Raw genomic sequence first — 12237 nt, 5'->3', positions numbered from 1 at the left:
CACAGGCCACAGCACACTTCTCTTCCATTTGCCTTGTCTCTGAGTGAGTTCCCCATTCCTGAGACCCAGAGATTTTCAGACAGATGAAAAGAGGCAGAGGGTTGATAAGGGCACAGGCAGTGCCCAGCTAGTGCTTGATCTTGAAACTCAAGGGGATGTGGAGAATGAAACTCTGCTGGGCCTCAGTTTCTTGTATCTCTGAGTATTAGGAAAAGTATCTTTACCCATGGAATGCTTTAATACAGAGATTTGTACATAGATATACAGCAGAAAGGATAACACTTTATAAGCAGGAGGTTGAGGACACAAGAGGCTTCTCTCCATGGCATGAGACTGCACCTTAAGGCAGGTGCTGCTCAGTGTACAATGCAGTGTATAGTGTACAGTGTGGCCCAAGTTCATTATTTCCATTTCCAGACAACATGTTGAGACCAAGAGGGGTCAACTAGACATGCTTTATTAGCCACTCTCTGCATTTGCACTCTATCTCTCTGCTCCCCATCCCCACCAACTCTCATCTCATGCAGCGCCCCACAGCCCCATGGAATCCTCTATGTAATTGTCATGGTGGGAGGACAAGAGGGATGGCCTCCTGGGCTGGTCCTGGGCACTCAGCAGAGTGTTGTTCTTCTTTGGGGAAAGGCAGGACAACCAGCTTCTCCTCTGTAGGCCCCAAGAAGAGGAAGGAGACATCCAGGGTTTCTCCCTGGGGATTCGTGGTTAGATCCAGCTGCACAGGGAAGGCCTCACGAGGGCCCTTTTCCTGGGAATCTTCAGGCTTCTCATCATCCAAGTCAGGGAGATATTGGACAGACCCTCTTGGCACAGCTTTGGTGGGGGAGTCAGTGTGGGTTGTGTCTTTCTTCTGGGAATCTTCTACCTTGGGGAGGCTTGCATGTTCCTGATTAACAGCAGAATTTTCACCTCCAGGGGCTGGAGCCTGAAACAAGAACATATTCAAATGCAGAGTTCCACAGGGAAAGCCCTGCTACGCCTGGTACTAGGATAAGTTTATCTGTGCCTTTCTGATGGAATGTTTCAAAGGGAGACCAGGTAGAGGGATGGGACTCCTGGTGAAAGGGTTAAAATGCAACATAGACAAGGGCTAGGGGAAACCAATACCTGCCAAAACTTGAATGCAAATCTTGCAATTTCTGAGCTGAACAATGGTCCAGAGAGGTTCAGTGACTCACTCAAAGTCTTTAGTGAGCTGTCTCCCTATTCCTAGTAGTGGCAGCAGCAGTCACCTTTTATTGATTATTTATTCTGTGCAGACCCTGTACAGAACCCTTCATCCAGGTCCTCTCACTTGCTTCTCTCAGGGATCTGAATGAGGGAGGTGTTGCAATCCCATTCTACAGATGAGACAACCAACTCTCAGATGGGTAAGAATGTTCCTATGGTCACACAGCTCACAGGTGGCAGAGCAGGACTGGAACTCAGGTGGCCTGTCCCAACCACCTCCCAACTACACCAGACTACTTCATAATAAGTGCTCAATAAATACTTCTGGAAAGGGATTGGAAGTTTTTATTGCAATGACCTCTCCATGCAGTTCAGGGTGTGGTTTCTTTGGGACACTGAATGTAATGCCTCAGAGGCTTGAGCTATCCAAGCTAGTACTTCCCTGTTTCTAAATGTGTCTTTATTTTGCAGGATCACACTGTGACTAAAACCAGGTGTGACAGGTCTTTGACCAGTTACCCTGTGGGTGTGTGTTGGGCAGCCTGAGTAAAGTGGTGATTATAGATCTTGGGAAAACCAAAGCAGGGGGTGGGGTAGTGGCAGCTAAATATAGACAATCTGCTCTTCACAGGAAGACAAACAATTAGATTGAAAAATACCTGTGATTTAAAGAAGTCACACGTCACAGAGACCAACTTTTCTCTGGCTTGAACCAGAGAACCTTTGCAAAGACCAACAGGCTAAAAGAAAGAGAAAATACGATGTCATGTAAGTATTCACATTATTAAGGATCATAAATGTAAATTAACCTGTTTCCTGCTTGTGCAGACACACAGTCAACCAATATTTTTATGCTTCTACCATGTAATAGGCATGCTCTGAGCTAATTCTCTCCAGATCACCCTAACCAAGAAATCACTCAAACGAGACTAAATTGCTTTCAGTGATGGGAAACTCAGTGTTTCTGATTTTTAGAAAATTCTTTGTGTTGAGTGGAAAACTGTGTCTATACAACTTCTACCTCTTGACCTGAGTCCTTGACCTTGGGTCTTTCATACAGCAGCACTTTATATATGTTCCACCTGAGTTTTCTCAGACAAAACTACCGTCAACTCCTTCTTTCTTTAAAAATAGAACAACTTTTTCTTATTACAAATGTTAATAAATAGTTGTTGAGAATATAGATAAATGAAAAGAAAGTAAAAAGACCTGTAATCACACAAAAGATATTACTTACCTGCAATGATTTGATTTCTTTTCTTCCAATATATTTTTCTATGCATGTATATTTTTTCTTTTACAAAAATAGGATAATATTATACATATTATTTTATAATTCTACTTTGTCACCTAACGATATATTATTAAAATCCTTTTATGGTATTGAATAGTCATCTATGATTTTCTTTGTAATAGCTACCTAGTATTCTTCTGTATTATTTAACAGGCTCTCTTTTGTTGGACAACTAGATTGAATCTAATTTTTTTGTTGATCTGTTTAAGCATTGAAGCTACATCTTTTCACATATCCCTAGTTAATTCCTTAGAGTAAAGTTCTGGAAGAGGAATTTTAGGGTCATAGAGTATATACATTTTCAAGTGTAAATACAATATTATAATGAAATGCCGCCTCAGTTTTTAAAGAAGAACTCTTAAGTGTATCCATACAAAATTTACTAAAATATGTTTAGACAGATTTCCCGAACATTACTCTATTACCCATCTCCAGACCATATGAAGAGAAGACTACAAATTTCTTAAGGTGGGAAAATCCATTAAGGTATGAAGTCCTTGGGGAATTCTTTCCCTTCTCCTTTTCATCACCAACCCACAAAGGGGAGGGACTCTAAGAGAACCTTCTGGAGAGACTGCAGATACCTGCACCAAGTAGAGCCTGTCCATTCCCACCATGGCTAGGATCTGCTGAGATAACAAGTTCTGTAGACCTACATGGTGCTGACACTAGAGTGGAGCACAAAGAGGGAGTCTGTGGATGTGCTTAACATGTGAAGCCTAAAGAACATCTGTGGCATCAGATTGGGAAGGAAGAAGTAAAACTGTCTCCATTTGTGGATGACATAATCTTGTATATGACGGACTTCAAAAAGTTGATAGAAAGATTTGTATTATCCTTCAACTCTATTTTTCCACAAACTACTTGAAGTATCCTCATATAGAGAATCTTAAGGAATCTACTGGAAACCAGTAGACTAATAAATGAGTTCATCAAAGTTATGGAATACAAGGTCAATATGAAAAAATCAGTTGTATTTCTATACACTTGCAATGAATAATCCAAAAATGAAATTAAGAAAATTCCATTACATTAGTATCAAAGAGAATAAAATATTCAAGAAATAAATTTACTAAAATAAGTGAAAGTCTTATACATTGAAAACTATAAAACATTGTCAAAAGAAATTAAATAAGTCCTAAACAAATGGAGACATCACATATTCATGCATCTGAAGACTTAATGTTAAGGTGACAGTACTTCCCACATTGACTTATAGATTCAATGCAATCAAATGTATCAAATTTCCAACTTTCCTTTTGTAATAGAAATTGACAAAATGATTCCAAAGTCATCATGAAAATGCAAAGGATCCAGAATACGTAAAACAATCTTGAACAAGAAGAACAAAATAGGGCCGACCCTGTGGCTCACTCAGCTGGGTGTGGCCCTGGGAGTGCCGAGGCCGTGGGTTCGGATCCTATATAGGGATGACCGGTGTGCTCACTGGCTGAGTGCGGTGCAGGCGACACCAAGCCAAGGGTTACAATCCCCTTACTGGTCACCAAAAAAAAAAAAAAAAAAGAAGAAGAAGAACAAAATAGAAGGATTCACATTTCGCAATCTCAAAACTTACTACGAAGCTACAGTGTTTAAGACAGTGTGGTATTGTATGAGGACGGATATACAGATCAATAAATTGAATTGAGAGTAGAGAAATAAAATCCTACATTTATAGTCAATTGATCTTCAAGAAGTATGCCAAGGCAATTAAATGGAGGAAATAATAGTTTTTTCAGCAAATAATGCTGGGGCAACTGAATATGCACATACAAAAGAATAAAATTGAAACTCCCTCATACCATATACAAAATTAACTCAAAATGGCTCATAGACCTATATGTAGGGGTTTATTTCTTTACTATCAATTTGATTCTATTGATATATATATATATATTTTATTATATATTTATAATATTAATATTATATATTTTTTATATTTTGTATTTTAAATATAAATATATATATTTCATATATATAATCTCAATTTGATTCCATTGATGTACATATATGTCTATATCTCAATGGAAATATATATATCCTTATACCAATACCACACTTTCCTGAATACTGTAGCCTTATAGTAAGTTTTGAAACTGAGAAGTGTGAGTCCTCCTATTTTGTTCTTCTTCAATATTGTTTTGGGTTCTGGATCCTTTGCATTTTTACATATGTAAATTTAGTGACTTGATTAGCCAGTGGTTCTTAGATATGACACCAAAAGCATATTCAAAAATATATATATATATAAATAGGACTTCATCAAAATGTAAAACTTTTGTACTTCAAAAACATTATCAAGAAAATGACTAGACAGCCCAGAAAATGGGAGAAAATATTTAAGAATTATATATCTGATAAGAGCATTATATCTAGAATATGTAAAGAACTCTTAAAATTCAACAATAAAAAGATAAGTAACCCAATTTAAAAATGCGCAAAGGATTTGTATAGACATGTCTCCAGAGAAAATATACAAATGGCCAATAAACACATTAAAAGATGCTCAACATCATTAGCCTTCAGGGAGAAGCAAAAAAAAAAAAAAAACCACAATGAGATACTAATTTATACCCAGTAACGTGGCTATAACCAAAAATGAGCAGTTATTATGAAGTGTTGACAAAGATGTGGAGAAACTGAAACCCTCCTACATTACTAACAAGATTGTAAAACTGGTGTAGTCCCTTTGGAAAAAAGAGTATGGCAGTTACTCAGAAGGTTAAACATGTAGTTCTCATACGACTCCGCAATCCCATTCCAAGATATGTACCCAAGAGAAATGAAAACACATATGTACACAAAAAATTGTATATTCGTTTATAGCAGGAAACAACTCAAATGTCCATCGACTGATAAATGGATAAACAATGGACAATATTCGTGCAATAAAGTATCATTTGGCCAAGAAAGAGGTAAAACTATCTCTGTTTGCTGATGGAGAAACCTTGAAAACATGATGCTAAGTGAAAGAAGTCACAAACGAGAGGCCACATAATGCATAATTCCATTTACATGAAATGTCCAGAGTAGGCAAAGCCATAGAGACAGACAGTAGGTTAGTGGTTTCCAGGGGCTTGGGTGAGGTAGCAATGGGGAGTGACCATGAGTGGGTATGGGGTTTCTCTGGGGGCTAATGAAAATATTTTAAAATAAGAAAGTTGTGATGGTGGCACAACTCTGTGAATATACTAAAAACCACTGAATTGTATACCTTAAAAGGATGAATTTTATGGTGTGTGAATTGTGTTCTTAATAAAGCTGTTACTATAAATGAGTAAATAAAGAATTATAGAAAGAAAGAAAGAGGAAGGAAGGAAGGAAGAAAGAGCCACAATAATACATTGAACTTTCAGGAGGGGAGAACAAATCTAAGGATGCTAGTGTTGGGGGAGGTGGGAGGGAGGGGTGTTGGGGAGTGATAGGTCGGGTAAGGGGCATAAAGGAAAATTATAATTTATAATAATGAATATGCTTATAAAAAATGGAAAAAAATAAATGAGTAAATAAGGGGAAAAAAGACTTTTGGTACATTTTGTCCAGTTGTGCTCCAACACATTGTGCCAATGTACATTCTCACCAGGTGTGTTTCAGATGGTTTTAAGGTGCCCTCCCCATCTTGTGTTCATTCTTTGAATAAAGGCCTATTTGACTTTGTCCTTCTTAAAAGTCCAAGGAGTGGAACACCATGCTGTATTCCTAGTGTAACTGGATTTGTTCAGATCAAAGCAGGACCATCACTAACCATTGTCTATATTTCATAGACCCCTTGATCACTTTTTGCAATTGTGTGACACTACTGATAAAAATTGCAATTGCAATTAAATAACATCCCTTATTATTGCATCTGGGCCTGCATAATCTCTGACTTGAGGGGAAGAAGTATTACATCATGCTTTACAACACCTCATATTTGATTTATGCTAAAAATAAAAAATACTTAGAGATGATCTGTGAACACAAATCTTAAATTACAAAGACATTCAGGAAAACTCACCACAGATTCAGAGGACTGATATGAGCAGCTGCTATCCTGAGATTTGGTACATGGTGACTCTTTCACTAAATATTCCACAAAGTAAGCAGGGCCAAACACCCACTGTTATGAGACAAAAATTGAGGCATAAAAATCAAACCTTCCTATGTGGGGAAAAGACTCAGGTTTGGCAGCAGTATATTTACAGAAATGGTACATCTCCAGAGGCACTGTCAAGCCACATACCAGCTATCCCTGCAAGTCCCCACACTGATCAAACCATGTACTATGATCTTAGTATTTAACGAAAATGATCACATACCTTTCTTCCCTTCTTAAGGATTTGAATGGGCGCAAAACACCTTCCCTTGGTATGTTTATTTTTCCTCATGTAGATTTGTCTTTTAGATTAGTTTTTTCCATATAAGAGAGATATCAACATAATCTAAGTACAAATGAACTTTTGTTTCCCCCAGTCCACAAAACTCAACATCCACTCCAGGTCTTAACATGGAGTAAAGGCTGTCTTGCTAAATGGTCCATGGTCAGTCAGATATAAGAATGTAGCAGTAAACAGTAAACCTACATAGGAACCCCCAAGGAGACTATGAGTCCATTTCTCTCACCTTAAGGTTGATGAAGTAAAATTGAGTCACATGGCTCTTGTAGAAATGCCATGGAATAACTCAGGAACTAAAACATGACTGAACATGCACCAGGTCCAACAAAGCAGGAAATGTAGAGAAGAGCTCTTGGGTTCTAATCAAAAAGGGTGCTTTGATATTCCCTCTCTGCTTAGGAATCCTGAAGCAACAGTTATGAGGAACATTGTTTGTGTAACTGGCTTGGGCATTTTAGCCTTACCTGGCTAGAAGCCCTGGTGATTTTGACGAGAGAATACTGCTTCGAGGTGCCTTCGTTGTTGAATTTTGCAAGAGACTCAGTGGCAGCTTCCAAAACCCTGGGATCTGACAAGTCAGTGGGGCTGGGGCAGTCAGGGCACATACGGTGAATTTTTCTTCGGGAAACTGTTGATGCCAATGAGAGCAGTTAAAAAATATTGATTTTTTTTTTTTTTTTTTTTTTGCAGCTGGCCAGTACAGGTTACTGAACTTTTGATCTTGGTGTTATCAGCACCATGCTCTAACCAAGTGAGCTAAGCAGAAGGCCAAAAAATTATTATTTATTTTTAATCCTGTAAATTATATGACCATAACAGTGGCAAAGATTGAAAAAAAAAAAAAAGATATTACTCAGTGTTGGCAAGAATAGGTGAGGAAGACATTTTCTAGGAAGGAATTAGGTGTCAGGAATGAGTTTTCTGTGATGAGCATATATTACTTTCATAATCTGAAAAAAAGTTTTTACCTCACACAAATTTATTTACTCTAGGAATTTTTTTTTTGCAGGGTCGGGTGGGGGGTGGCTAGGTAGCTGGCCAATACAGGGATCTGAATCCTCGACCTTGGTGTTCCAAGGCCATGCTCTTACTAACTGAGCTAACCGGCCAGCCCTACTCTAGGAATTTTGTTTGAAGACACATAATATATCAATGTAAGACTTTTTCCCCTCAACTAGTTCAATATCTTTTCTCGTCGTTGCCTCTGTAAAGTAGATTGAGTGCCTTAAAAGGTTGGGATTGCATTACTGCCATTTCTCACTCACCTTTCAGTCCCTAACACCTGACATCATCTCTAACACCCAGTAAGTGCATACTAAATGCTTGTAGCATGCACGGGTAAGTGACTGACACAATGGAAGGTGGGAGCACACCCTCTTTGGTTAGAAAATGCAAGTGAGCCAGAAAACAAAACTGGCCAAGTCGCTGTGAGACTCGATAGAATGATGCTAATACTACAGCCAGAATTTGTTTGGGAGGAGCTGGGGGTAGCAAACCTAGTGTGAAAGTCAGGCTAGGAAAGTTGTCTTTTGCAGCACACATTGTTTTGATTAACTGTGTGTTTATTTGGGTTTGGAGGCTGAGGGAGATTTACATCCACAGCTTGTCACTCGTGCGTCATCACCACATCACTTCCTCACTTCCCACAGATCCGATGCCTATGACTTCTGTCCAAGTTCTGAGACCATGGATAATCTCTAATTATTTTAGGTGAGTATTGTCTTCACAACCAGAAACCTTAAGCTGTGGCTAATAAAATGTTTGTTCTGTTGCCTCATTACTCAAAGGAACCAGCAGCAATGTTATCACCTGCAGCTTGTTAGAAATGCAGAATATCAGGCTTTATCCCAGACCTATGGAATCAGAATCTGCACTTTGGCAAGATCCACCAGGGGAATGACATGCATGTGGTAGTTTGACAAGTAGCCATAATCCTGTTTTCCCATGCCATGGATGCTTTCTTTCCAATGACTTTTTTTGAAAAAAGGAGAACCCAGAATAAATGAATGCATATATCTATTTCAAATGTCATTAGTTTCAGCCTCATTTTTAGTCCAGTTATTCATTTATTTAGCATTAATGACTCCTTACACTTGATAGAAACTAGGGGAGTATGTAGCAGGGAGACAGAGGGATAAACTATTCTACAACGTAAGACTCCAGATCAAGGCAGTGCATGGTCTGTGCTCCACGAGTGGTTTAGCCAAAGGTTTATAGAAATGTAGAACCAGAGAGCACTGTTCCTTTCTGGAACAGAGAATACTGTGGAGGAGGCACCATTAGCGGTGGTTCTTAAAGAAAGGATATAAGTTCCAAGTGCAGATGTCATAAGGAAAGGACATGCTCAGCAGAGGGAGAGGCACAAGCAACAAGCAGAGATTGGAAAGTGCAGTGTGTTTTCAGAAAACAGTGAGATGGTCAGCTGCCCCCCAAAAGAGAATAGTGAGGCATCCGGGTGAAGGGAGTGCAGAGTTGTTATAGTCAGGAAAATAATGGCACAGACAGCTGAAAAGGGAGCCTGTGGAAAAGTCACAGAGATTGTGCCATTTACGTCAGACTGAAAATTGAGGATTTGACGCAAGACACATTGGAGAGCTATTAAAGGTAATTTAGTAAGATTAGATTAGCTGCGAGAAGAATAGCAGTATAGAATGAATTTCTGCAGGGAGGGAGGTACTGGAAATATTAAGCAACTTATTTTGGAATAAATATGAAGAAAGGATAGGAGAACCCAACCCTATATACTCTTGGCACAGTCCTGGTTAAATACTCTTTTTCATCTTTAATTAAAATTAACAGAATCCTAGTGATCTCTTACCTGGGCGAAGAGTACAGTTAAAAGCAGGTAAATAGAGAACTCTTCCTGGCTTGTTAATGTAAAACATTGCTTTGCATTGACCATAAACCTGAAACCAACAAAATAACGTTATATGACCTGGTGAATGGAACTACGAGTTTTTAAAATAACCCCAAAAATGGAATTTGGAGATTTTATTTTAAAGTAATGAGAAACTTAACATCAAATTCTGTTGTTTTGGGTGGGAGGAACTGCAGCAGTTAAACAAATCTCCTGGAACACGGCTAGCTCTGCTTCCCACTTCCCTCACAGTTAGGAGTGACTGTGTATAACCGAGTTCTAACCACGTGGAGGTGAGCAGAAGTGATGTGTAATTGCTTCTGGGCCCAGCTCGTCCTCTTTCCATAGATTGGTGCAGATGAGCATGGTGACCATGGAAGCCAAGAGGCAAAGGTGGCTGAGTCTAGAGCCACAGCATGGAATGAACCTGGGTCTCCATATCACTCCTGGAGAGATGTTCTCTCCTGATCTTTACGTGATAAACTTCTATCATGTTAGAGTCAGTATACATTTTTTAGTGTGTTGGTTAGAGCAACTAGTGTCACCTTTACAAATATAATTTACAACAGGGTAAAATCAGGTAAGTGCAATTTTACAAAATTGGTTAAATAATTAGGAAAGATATCTTGATCGAAAAGTTTACTTCTGGCTGGCCAGTTGGTTAGAGGACCATGTTACAACACCAAGGTCAAGGGTTTGGATCCCTATATCAGCCAGCCACCAAAAAAAAAAAAAGAAAGAAAGAAAAAGTTCACTTATAAACACTTACATCACTGTCCTGCACTCATGTTAAAAAGTTCACATAAGTTAATGGAAATAATCCCAGGATAATTGAGATCAAAATGAAAATTGACTGTATTATTTTCAAGTCTCTTCTATGGTTATCTTTGAAAGGATAATTTCTGAGGCCTTTTAGGTTCTATGATTCTGGGAAATTCTTCCATGTCACCCCTAAGGCTCCACACTCTAAGCCATTCCTTTCCCTTGCCTTAAACCTCATATCAGTGTTCCTTAAAACAGAGGAAAGCAAAATAAAACAAATTAAAGAAAGCTCTCCTTCCATGGCTTCTGCAGTCTACCCTTACCCCACATCCAGAATCTTCGCCTCAGGTCCTTTTTTTTTTTTTTTCTTCCACAATACAAGTACTGACTCAGAGCCTTCTGGAGTGTCGTGAAGGTAGAAAATAATTTGGGGGCAACTTTTCAGTTCTGGTCTGCATGACCCCAGTGGGACTTCTCAGAAACCCTCTGATTAGTTTACTTTGTTCTGTCTACAGCAGTAGAATAAGCACATGGGCACCCTGCCTAGGAGATTATAAAGAGGGACATTTAAAAGATGGCACATGTTGAGCAATCCTTATCCTGTAGAAAGAGGGCATTTCGTTTCCTTCCCTAGAGCCCCTGAAAACAAGCACTTACCGACTGATGAAGGCTCCTCACCCTACAGTCCTTCCATGCCTTCCTGCTGAGCACATGGCAGTCAGTCTCCAACACATCCAGCGTGAGGTAGAACAGAGAGCCCAGGCCATCCTGTGGGGAGGGGTGGAAAAATGCATCCCACAGGAAGCAGAAACCCACAAAGACTGGACAAAAAGTCCCTGCTTTATGAGAGAGTCAAAGGATGTTTGTGAAGATGCCATGTAAACTGCTGAACCCTAGACAAGTGTCTGAGTAGGATCCCTGTTAGCACTTGTTCCCAATAACGATGAGAGCATTACAGCACAGCCTGGCAGAGAAAAGCAAAGCATTCTCAAGAGGGTTTCCAATTGGAAAGCACCTGCCAACATGTGTCTCTGGGTTCCCATCCCCAGCAAGTCTCTGACGCTTGTCCAAATGCCTGCCCCAGAGGGGGGAACATCACTTGCCTGTCTGTGTTCCCGGACATTGTTCACTCGGTTGAGGCTCAGTACATAGCCATCCTTTCGGTCATTGTTGATGTCCTGCAGGGCAAAGCCTGCGACTGCCAGCACATCGGAGTTGTTACAACCCCGGGAGAGCAGAGGTGAGGGGTTGGGGTACTGCTGAGGCAGAGACACTGCCCCACAACATGCAGCCAGGGCACAGAGAACCAGGGGTAGGAGCAGACCCATTCTGTGGGGAACAAGGCCCAGAAAGGGTCAGTATGTGGCACTATAGCGGTGGGCTGGCTTTCGGGGCTACTTAAGGCAGACTTGAGAAGTTCTGTAATTGCAATTTGGATAGCTGACCTGGATTTGACATACTATGTCCCAATGTATTACCTTGAATTGTGAATGCGGATTTCCCTGAGTCAGTACTTTGGACAGGATTTGTCAGTGTTATCTAACCTTAGACCCCCTGAGCAATCTCGTATTCATGTAAACAAACTGGTTTCCCAACCTTTTTCCAGGCAATCATAACAAACATTTGGTCAAGGCTCTTATGATTGGGTCCTGGTTTGTGTTCAGGTCTCCTCCTGAATCAGAATATGTGGGATTGTCACCTTCTCCCCATCTCCCCTAGTGCCTCCCCTAATCTCATGGGCCACACTAACAGTTATCTCAGGC

At 39.9% G+C, this 12237-nt stretch overlaps 1 protein-coding gene across 3 annotated transcripts; it reads right to left on the bottom strand.

Annotated features, from left to right (window-relative positions):
- Positions 1-562: 562 nt before the first annotated feature.
- FETUB (fetuin B) lies at positions 563-11802 on the bottom strand. 3 transcript variants are annotated; one of them, XM_063076602.1, is made up of 7 exons: positions 11578-11802; positions 11132-11242; positions 9674-9761; positions 7320-7483; positions 6477-6578; positions 1845-1925; positions 563-940 (listed from the first exon to the last, which is right to left on the bottom strand). In XM_063076602.1, exons 1-7 carry the CDS (start codon positions 11800-11802, stop codon positions 563-565), a joined length of 1149 nt encoding a protein of 382 aa, XP_062932672.1. The 3 variants fall into 3 exon arrangements, with proteins under 3 accessions (XP_062932672.1, XP_062932682.1, XP_062932691.1); XM_063076612.1 differs by lacking the exon at positions 11132-11242; XM_063076621.1 differs by lacking the exons at positions 9674-9761; positions 11132-11242 and having other exon boundaries at positions 11574-11802.
- Between the last annotated feature and the right edge of the window lie 435 nt (positions 11803-12237).

This window comes from Cynocephalus volans, chromosome 1 (genome assembly GCF_027409185.1).
Source record: "Cynocephalus volans isolate mCynVol1 chromosome 1, mCynVol1.pri, whole genome shotgun sequence".
Lineage (NCBI taxonomy): Eukaryota > Metazoa > Chordata > Mammalia > Dermoptera > Cynocephalidae > Cynocephalus > Cynocephalus volans.
This window is presented reverse-complemented; position numbering and strand designations above follow the sequence as displayed.